The sequence below is a fragment of the Eschrichtius robustus genome, chromosome 19 (assembly GCF_028021215.1).
Source record: "Eschrichtius robustus isolate mEscRob2 chromosome 19, mEscRob2.pri, whole genome shotgun sequence".
Taxonomy (NCBI): Eukaryota; Metazoa; Chordata; class Mammalia; order Artiodactyla; family Eschrichtiidae; genus Eschrichtius; species Eschrichtius robustus.
Window position 1 is genome coordinate 14,833,451 of NC_090842.1, and position 10,258 is coordinate 14,843,708.

At 50.7% G+C, this 10,258-nt stretch overlaps 1 protein-coding gene across 1 annotated transcript in view; it reads left to right on the forward strand.

Annotated features, from left to right (window-relative positions):
- Positions 1–7,045, forward strand: part of CALB2 (calbindin 2) — a 28,227-nt gene extending 21,182 nt beyond the window's left edge. The window contains exons 5-11 of the mRNA XM_068528307.1: positions 269–325; positions 922–999; positions 1,534–1,589; positions 1,925–1,964; positions 2,145–2,198; positions 2,983–3,054; positions 6,540–7,045. Of these exons, the coding sequence (XP_068384408.1) occupies positions 269–325; positions 922–999; positions 1,534–1,589; positions 1,925–1,964; positions 2,145–2,198; positions 2,983–3,054; positions 6,540–6,656 (474 nt within the window). The 3' untranslated portion in view covers positions 6,657–7,045. The remainder of the gene's footprint in view (positions 1–268; positions 326–921; positions 1,000–1,533; positions 1,590–1,924; positions 1,965–2,144; positions 2,199–2,982; positions 3,055–6,539) is intronic.
- The last annotated feature ends 3,213 nt before the right edge of the window (positions 7,046–10,258 follow it).

Below are 10,258 nucleotides of genomic sequence, written 5' to 3' on the forward strand. Positions count from 1 at the left end.
CTGGTTACAAGATGATCCTGAAGCCAGTTATAGTAAGGAGACCTTGTCCCAGCAGGGTTTTTTTCTTCTCTATGTGACCTTGGCCAAGATACTTTCCCTTATTTCTTCATCTGCGACATGGAAGGGACCCGTCTAGACCATCTCCATGTCCCCATCTCACTGTAATATTCTTGAATATCAAGACCCAGCCTGGCCCATTAAAGGAAGATGGAGGGAAGCTTATAGGTGTGGATAAATCTTTGTGAATAGGTTGACATTCCCATTGCAGGCTTGGCGGAAGTATGACACAGACAGAAGCGGCTACATCGAAGCCAACGAGCTCAAGGTAAGATGAGCCTTGGAGAGGGCACGGAGGGTGCAGAGAATGGGCCTGAGACCAAAGTGGTGGTGGGTTTAAGGAACCTGGGGAGGGAGGAAAGGGTGGGTGAGGAATTTGGGTGTGGTCTGCTTAGGGATACTCAGGCCCGGCTCTGAATGGTTGGACATGTTCAGCCATGTGAAATCAGCAACACAGAGCTGTAGGAGTTCAACCAGTTCACATTCCTCTGCACGTCAGTGCCCAGGACAGGCATCCTCAAGGCATTCCAGCAGTTTGGCCTTCTGGCTTGCACGTCTACCCCTAAATTCCTCTGGACCCAAGGAGTCCCAGGCACTGCTTAGCATGTGTCCTGGGCTCTCTGAGGAGCCAGAGCCAGTTTCTACTGCCTGGACTATGGGGTGAGGTTGCATCCAGCCGCTCCCTCCCCCTTCAGGGTTACTCCACAAGCATTAAGGGGTGAGGGAATTGTGAGGGCTGCAAGCTATGCAAATGATGGGCCCCGGAAAACAGTGTTGAGTGACTGACTGTCTGAAGGAACAGGTAAGTGAGTCAGGGACAGACAGCCTGAACCGGGAGCTCTGAAGAGGACTTTGGTATTCCAGGGATTCCTGTCTGACCTGCTGAAGAAGGCGAACCGACCATATGATGAACCTAAGCTCCAAGAGTACACCCAAACCATAGTGAGTGGCTGAAAGTATCCCTCCTCCCCAGGGGTGCAGGACATGGGCCCCAAATCAGTGGGATTTGGGGTTTGTGGGGTCGTTAGTTGGCTGATTCTTCAGGCCCAGGAGAAGTCACTCCCAGTGGCAGCCAGCAAGAGGGATGCTAGTTCATGGGCCCTGCACCCTCTCTCTTGAGGTCCCCACTCAGCCAAATGCTCCTGGGCCAGTGTAAGACTGGAGCATCTGTTTCCATGACAGCCTCCACAGCTTCAGGAGAGGATAAACTTGGAGAGGGTGGGCCTTTGGTGCTGGTCTGCTGTCTTCTGCGGCCCTGTCCCTGAGAAAGGGGGAGGGGAGACATGAGCAAGTCCCTGCTGTCTCCCCAGTGACCGATTCAGCCCATGCTGGTCCCTGCCACCAGGTGACCTCAGAGGACGCATGAGCATACTCCCCCATCCTCCTTCCTCTCCAGTGCAGGGGATGGCAGGCCAAGGTCCCACATGAGAGAAGGTCAAAGCAAATAACCCAGGCACCACTTTCTGTCCCCAACAGCTACGGATGTTTGACTTGAACGGGGACGGCAAACTGGGCCTCTCGGAGATGTCCCGGTAAGTGCCTGCCCTCACTCACCCCAGCATCACTTTTCACAAGATCCCTGCAGATCATCCCTGTGCTACCGTCCCTATCACCAAGATCAATCAGTGGGGAAGGTGACAGGTCAGGTGTCCTGAAGCGCAAATCAAAGTCAGATCAAATCATGATCATCATCACCACAATGTTCCGTCTCCCTCTTTTTAGAACTTTCCACTGACACCTGATTATAAAGTGCTCAGAGATCGTTTCCCTAACTACAGATGCTCCTTCTGCATCCCCTCCCCCCAGGTCCGAGTTGTTCTTGCTTCTGCTCTGTCTCCTAATCGCTGCTCTAACATTCTCTTTCCAGACTCTTGCCTGTACAGGAAAACTTCCTGCTTAAATTTCAGGTAAAATAGCCTCTTTGCTTTTCTTCAGTTCCTCCCTTCCCCTCATCCCTCTGAGCTCACCCTTCCTCAACACACACACACACACACACACACACACACACACACACACACACACACACACACACACACACACACTCTGCAGGGCTTTGGCTTCTGTCTTTAATACCTTGGGCCTTCCAGGGCATGAAGCTGACCTCGGAGGAGTTCAACGCAATCTTCGCATTTTACGACAAGGTAAGACAGAGGACGGTGTGGATGGAAAAGCAGGAGGCCCATTCCAGCCCCCCACCTCCCCCCAACCCCGCCAGAATGGCTCGCCGTGGTCCTTAGGAGTAAACAAGCTGTCGGAGCAGCAATCTGAGCCAGGCAGTTTCTTCCTGTCCCTTTGGATTCCCTGCAGCATCTTCTGCTGTGTGAGAAGATAACTGTCCTTCACAGTGTGTGGCCTGTGGAGCCCAAGGTTTTGGTTCCTTAAAAGTACAGGAGAGAATAGCTCATGGAAGAGGGTTATGCCTGGAACTAGGGTGTGATTACGTTGTTGGTACCCAGAGAGAGGAGGTGCTCAGTACTGCTCCCCTGGTGCCAGGTCATAATCTTGTTGTCTTCCTAGGAAGTGGGGAGTGAGAGGCCCTCCGTACCAATGTCGCCCCTCCCTTAGCTGCCCCTGTGTGGGTGACTCCAATGGTCTTCCTTAGAACTATAGGCTTGGGGGTAAACTTTAAATAGCCCCGTGTTCATCCTGACATCTTACTGTGGGATTCGACACCCAGGGAGTTAGCGAAATGCTTCTTGAACCTCACTTACAATTTCAATGCAAATGAAAAACACCAGAAGGGAAGGTTACCAACAGTTGGCCCTGGACCCTCCCGTTCCTGCAGTGACTAGTAAAGTCAGAAGTGACACGTTATTTGGGCACCTCTTTTGCTCAGAGTAGAGACCATTAGCAAAGCTAGACTCTGGTCGGAGGTCGTGGGGCCTGAGTTCTGAGGCTCTGTGCTGACCCTCTGCTCCCCGCCAGGACGGAAGTGGCTACATTGATGAGAATGAGCTGGACGCCCTCCTGAAGGATTTGTATGAGAAAAACAAGAAGGTGAGTGGCTGAGCCCAGAGGTGGGGTGCTGTCCTGGAGGTGGGATGGGGGTGGGAAGGAAGGCCGAGGGGTGCATTTTGCTCCTCTCTGATCACCCCCTAACAAGGCAATGGCAGTTTTTTGGTTTGACTTTTTTCTGGTTGAATTGATTGATGTTTTGGGTTTTTTTTTAATACACATAAAGAAGTTTGCCATCTTCACCACTTTTAAGTACAGTTCAGTGGCATTAAGTACATTCACACTGTTGTGCAACCGTCACCACCATCCAGCACTCTTTTTCATCTTCCCAGAATGAAACTCCGTAGCCATTAAACAATAACTCCCCCTTGCTGCCTGCCCCCGGCCACTGGCACTCATCATTCTACTTTCTCTGTGAATCTCACTGCTCTAGATACTTCGTACAAGTGGGATCATACAGTATTTGTCTTTCTGTGTCTGGCTTATTTCACTCAGCGTAACGTCTTCAAGGTTCATCCGTGGTGTAGCACATGTCAGAAATTCCTTCCTTTTTAAGGGTCAGTAACATTCCATGGTGTGTCTATCCCACACTTTATCTGTCCATTCACAGGCAGACACTTGGGTTTCTTCTACCTGCTGCCTGATGTAAATAATGCAGCTGTAAGGCCACGGCAGTTTTGATGTGGCCCAGTTCTTGGAAGTGTCCGCTACATGGCCAACAAAAAAGACTTTTTTACAGGAACCGGGAGATGAGTCTTGGCAGCGTTTTCCTCTACCTCCTGCAAAATGTCTTTCTCTGAGAAAATGGTTTTGCTGCTTTCTTTAATTAGATGAGGAATGCTCTATAATTCCTTGTGTTGTCTAACTGCCTGGGCGGTCAGGCTAGAGCTAAATATAATGCTCAATTTCAGGGCAAAAAATTCATCACAGCCTCTGAGTCTATCTGTCTCCCTTTCCAACTGCCTTCCGACTTCTTTATCCTGAATATCATCCTTCATTTCTTTCACCCTAAATTTATTTTTTTTCTTTACACTACCTACAATTGCTTTTTGAAAGAGGCAGAAAACAAATTATAAGCAAGTACTTCCTAGGAAGACAGGAAGTACTCACCAAGTGTTTCAACTCGGCAAACTTTTTCCTGGCACCAAACTCTAGGAGAAAATTATTTGTGCATCCTTATGTGTCCAAGGAATGTTGCGCACCGTAATGGAAAATATCTTTAACTGTAATTGTATTAATGAGGCATGATTATTCTCCATATGACCCTGCTTTATGCCTGAGGCTGATGGGCCTTGAAGGCAGGCATTAAATCTTGGGAGAGACCCGAATCTCCTGGTCATCATCTAACTAGGCTCTTTCTTGATTACCACAAAAGACAACTCATATGGCTACAGAGATTGACTCGAGATGTGAAAACAAAAAAGAGTCAGGTGTTGGAGCTAGGAAACAACTCTGAAGGTTAGAGAACAAGGATATTAATAAAATTGTTTACCCAGGAGCCTTCCACCTGTACTAAGCTCCAGATTTAGCACATGGGGATTGAGTGAATGTATCAGTAGAGAGAGCTGCATGCTTGTAAATAACAGCCCCTGAGTTGGGAGGGGAATGGCCATTTTTAGGTGAGCCCACATGGCAGATGCATATGCTTTTTTTTTAATAAATTTATTATTTATTTATTTTTGGCTGTGTTGGGTCTTCGTTGCTGCGTGCAGGCTTCCTCTAGTTGCGGCGAGTTGGGGCTACTCTTCATTGCCGTGTGCAGGCTTCTCATTGCGATGGCTTCTCTTGTTGCAGAGCACAGGATCTAGGCGCACGGGCTTCAGCAGTTGTGGCACACGGGCTCAGTAGTTGTGGGTCGCAGGCTCTAGAACACAGGCTCCGTAGTTGTGGTGCACGGGCTTCGTTGCTCCGCAGCATGTGGGATCTTCTCGGACCAGGGCTCGAACCCGTGTCCCCTACCTTGGCAGGCAGATTCTTTACCACTGCGCCACCAGGGAAGTCCGCATATGCCATTTTGATGGTGCCTGCACGGACAGTGATTCGGTTTCTGAGCAGATTAATGTTTGAGGCTCCTGAAGGACAGGCTGATGGGCTCAAACTTCGACACTTCCTAGCACTCCTAAGACAGTTGCAACTTGCTAAAGCCATCCTCAGCTTCAAGCAATACTTCTAGACACAGAAAGTAAGCAGCCCCCTCTGTCCATTCTGCCAAAACTCTTGATGCCACACTGAACTGGAGGGTTTTGTCAAGCTCAGGCTTGATATATGGGGTCACTTCCTTAGCTCCTAATTGAGTGGTAGGTCGCTCAGGCACACCCCGGTGTTATGGACTAGGTGACGTTTTTTCCAGGAACTTCACAACTTTAGTGAAGATGCCCCTCAAAAAGCTAGAGATGCTTGCAAAGTGCCTTGGGGCTGGGTGGTGGCACAAACCCAGGAATCAGTAACGTGAGGGGATGTCACCAAAGGATGCAATAAAAGACTGACCTTGGAGCACTGAGGACACGTGAGCCAAGTAAAGAATTACTCAGGGGACTAAGACTCTATATGGCTGTAGAGTTGGTCCCATCCTTTAGCCAATACCTTAGTCTTTACACCTCAATTTTCTCATTAGCTGAATGGAGATAACGACCCATCAGCCTGGAAGGGGAACTATTTAAAAAAAAAAAAAAATCTGCCGATATGCTCAATACAAAAGGAGGAGGAGGAGGAAGAGGAAGGAGGGAGGGAAAGAAAAAGACAGTTGTTTAGTGATTTTCCAATGTTGATGATGACTTTGCTCTATTTCAGAACTTTTGGCTATTTCCACCCAAAGCAACACAAGGCATGTGGGTGTTGGTTTTCTGTAAATGTTGGCCTACATTTTATATGAGACTATGGGCATATGTTTGTGGGTCACCTGTCTTAGTGCCCCTCAAGGCCACAGGGAGCCAGTGAACAAGCAGTAGGCTGGTAGGCTTGCTGCTGGAGGAGAAAGGAGTTAGAATCCCTTGTTTCGCTGGGTGAGGCTTTTAGGGAAGCATGATCCAAGGGGCCTGAAGACAAGACCAGGGAGTTCCCCTGGCATTCTCCTCCTCACCTGCAGGGACCCAGCAGATTGAGTAAACGGAGGCTCACTGAGGGAGAGGAATTTAGAGAAGCTATGCATAGATAATGACTGTCATCAATAGCTACTGTTTGGAGTGATGCTGTGTGTCAGGTACTGTGCTAAGTATTGTTTACATTCATTTCCTCATCTAATCATCATAACACCTCAATGAGGCAGGCTCATTACTGTACCCATTTTACAGATGAGGCAGCTGAGACTCAGAAAAGGTTGAATACTTTCCCCAAAGCAATGCAGCCAGTAAGTGAAAGGAAGAGCGTTTTTCATCCAGGGCTTTCTGACTCCAAGGCCCATGCTTTGTGTGCCTCTAAGCTACTTGCGCTGAGATGGGATAAGGGAAAGGTTCTGGCTGAATGAACAGCTGGGCCGTGTAGGTGGGGCATCCTCTGAGCCTCTTACCCTCTCCCTCTCTGTCTCCTAGGAAATGAACATCCAACAGCTCACCAGCTACAGAAAGAGCGTCATGTCCTTGGCCGAGGCAGGGAAGCTCTACCGCAAGGACCTGGAGATTGTCCTCTGCAGTGAGCCCCCCATGTAAAAGGGGGGATGGGGGCTGCTTCTCCACTTCCCCCCAAACCTGCCCCTGCTGCCCTGCCACTTCCACCCAGACCCGGAGATCCTGAGCATCCCTCCCGCTGCCCCTGCCATCTGCACACACACCAGCCTGCAGAGCAGGAAAGAAGAGATGGAGAAGGGGCTGCTGACGGGCTCCCTGGAGCCCCCTCCAACCCAACCCTGGCTGACCAGTCACAGCGCTCTGCATGCAGAGGGGCACCAACCGCATAGAAGGTGGGCGGGGGCACAGGTGGGGAGTCCCTCGTTCTCTTCGCTGTGATGCATGAGCTCATTCGCTGTATGATTTAGGCTTCTATGTCCAACAGAGTGGACCCTCCCCTCTGCCTCTCCCCCATGCCACCAGCCATCCCGAACCCCCAGGTTCCATGCCCCGCCTCGCTAGTGGTGTAGCTGTCTTCTCAGAGCTCCTTGTTCGTGGCGGACACCGGCCCTGTCCTTCACTCAGTGTGCTCCCTTTCCCTTTGGGTTTCTTGTTTACCAAAGAAGAGTTTACAGACAATAAAAAGGAAATGTTCTCCTGTGGAAGCTCTCCCAGTTTTGGCTGAGTGGTCAACTTTCTCTCTGCTGCTAGTCCCTGACAAAGAGAGAGCCTGTTCTAGACTGAGTGGGGAGAGTGGGGGGACCACCCAACTGGGGCATAACCACTAGAAGCAAGGGTGTGGGACCCCAGGACGCTGTACTTTCCCTTGCCACTCAATGCCTTCTCTCCATCAGCCTGTCACTTCTCTACTCCACGTTTGTTTCCACATTTCTGAAATCATAACAGCAGTTATCAGTTCATTGAAAGTTTACTAAATGTCAGGTATTATGCAAAACAGTTTGCCTGCGGTATCTCTCTTAGTCCCTTGAGAGGGGTGCTGTGATTGTCTCCAGCGTACAGATGAGGAAACTCAAGATTAAAGAGGTCAAGTAACGAGCCCCATGTCTTAGGGCCAGTTGGTGGCGTAAAGCCAGGGTATGAATCCCGAGGATTGGATCCACATTTTTTTTTTTTAATTGGCCACACCGCACAGTTTGCAGGACCTTAGTTCCTTGACTGGGGATTGAACCCGAGCCCCCTGCAGTGGAAGCGCGGAGTTCTAACCACTGGACCGCCAGGGAATTCCCTGGATCCACATTCTTTACAGTAGGGCTACCAACGGCCTGTGGCAACAGTGGGACTAGGTGATCTCCACCCAGCAGGGGGAACCTCCACCCAGGAGTTCCAGGCACCACGAACTTAACTTCTCCCCCTCGAAATGCAATTTGCCCCACAGCAACATATCAGATGCCCCTTGGTATAGGGCCAGCATGGCCTTTGGATGCACAGAACTCTTTGGGATCCTAGAACAGAGAGATACCTGATTTTTTTTAATGCTATCAGATACTGACATTACCTCATTTAACGTCCCAACAATTAATGTTTTGACATTACCTCATTTAACGTCCCAACAATCCTTGCGATGGATACGATTTTCAGATGAAGAAACTAAAGCTCAAAGACGTTAAGTCACTTTGGAAGTGTCCATTCGATAACCAGGAACTCACCTGGAGCAATAGAGCCCCCTGGGTCGAATATACGCCTCCTTTCTTTCCCAGCCACGCCCCTTTCTGAGAGAACCTGTCCTGTTCACCCCCTGGATGATGCAGCCAGCGAGCCACCTGACCTCTGTCTGCCTGCCCACAGCTGACGGGGCCGAGAGTGGACATCTGGTCCAGGCGGGGCCCCTAAGAGTCTCCTGGAATCTGAGGTTGAGAGCCAGGGCTGCCAGGCAGAATGTGTGGCATTGAAGCTGGGTGGTGATACAGCTTTGGGGGCAAGAGGTGGCACGACGGCGATCCAAAACCAAGCCCGAAGTGATGCTGAGAAGAGTAGGAACCAAGAGCCTGGGAGAGTCAGAGAGTAGTGGAGAGAAGATGCAGAGAAAAACAGGGAGGAAGGACAGAGATTGAGAGAGAGAGAAAGAGACAGAAACAGTGAGGGGAAGGGGAACCATCCAACAGCTCCCATGAGGCCCTGTTGCACAGCCTAATACCGATTTCCCTGCCACCCCTATGTATCCTACCAGGGGATCTCCTGTCCACTAAGCGCAGCCCCCCACCCTATCATCCCTAGTTGTCCTCGGCCAGCATCCCCCAGGATGAGGCACTGTAGCCCAGTCTACAGCTTCACACCTGTCCTCCCGACACACACTGCTCTGCCTGGGCTTCCCCACAAAGCCCCCGAGACAAGATGGGGTGGAGCGGTTGCCACAGCCTGGGATCCATGCAGGGGCAGAGCTGGGTCCTTTCCTACCTGGTTGCAACTCCGGGACCCAGATTTGCTGGAAAGGGAAAGGGCCTAGGAGCCCTTTCTCCCAGGCACAATCTCTATTCAGCAGAAGGGGAAACTCATGCCGTCAGGGACACTTGGTCTTTCATAAGCCCGTTTAGTTCACTGTGAATGCAGGTATCTGTCTATTGAGACAAAGGGAGAGGGGAGAGTGATGCCAAGGCCATCACAGTGCTGTGCCGTCCTCAGGGCTGTGCTGACTCTCTCCTGGCGTGTTAGGAGCCCACGCCAGGGGAACAGGGGCGTGGGGTGGCATCTGGGATTCATTTCACCCTCTTCTTTCTCTCTTGGGGACACTAGACTTTGTTGCTGCCTGACTCACAGGTGCGTTAGGAGCTGCTGAGATCTAAACACAGCCCGTCAGCGGAAGATCCTAGCCCAGCTCCATGCCCTTGAGTGGAATTTCCCATTCCACATAGAGCCTTGGGACCTGAGACCGAAGTCGAGAATAGAGCAGTCCCATGCAGACACAGAGATTTCAACCTTAAAGGCAACTGTCTCCCGGGTACATTCTCCATTCACAAAATTCCCTTTGGAAAGATTACCGAAAGTCAGGCACAAACCCATCTAACTCTGTATTTTGGAGGGGGACACCTGCCTTCTACCCTAGCCTCCCAGGACCACCCCAGGAATGGCCCCACCCCTGTGAGGTCCAGCACCTTTCTCTTGTCTTGAGTTTCTCCAGGCAACTCTATCAACAGCCCCGCCTTCTAACACAAAGGTCAGCAGAAACAGGCTATGAAGAAAAAGGAAAATGCCCAGGAACACCAAGTCCAGTTAGTAAGTCCCGAGAAAGAGGGCTACTTACTAGCCACTTCCTGTGAGGAAGTGTCACACAGCTAACTCGATTAGCTGGAATTAGTTGCATCTCAAGGCCGAGAGAACAGGCTGGTCAAATCCACAAGGTGCCAGGTCACTGGGAAGAACCCGAAATGGTTTGGACCACTGCAGTTCTTTCCCCAAGCAAAGTGTCAATAATATAATTTTCCTGACAACTACTTTCTACCACGGGTTGCGTGGGGAGACGGCAGGAAGACAAAAGACACAGGGGATAGGCTCGGTGGCACTGAGAGGGCATGGCCCTGACCCTCGGGGAACACGTGATCCCACGAGGAGCCTCCCTTTGGTGTACTTGGTGCACCCTTGAACGTGTGGCCCACACGCCCCCTTTGGCAGCAGCAACAAAGGGACTGCCCCTTCCTCTGGGAATCCCTCCCTGGCTTCCCAATGTTTAGCTTGGGTGCCACTCCCAT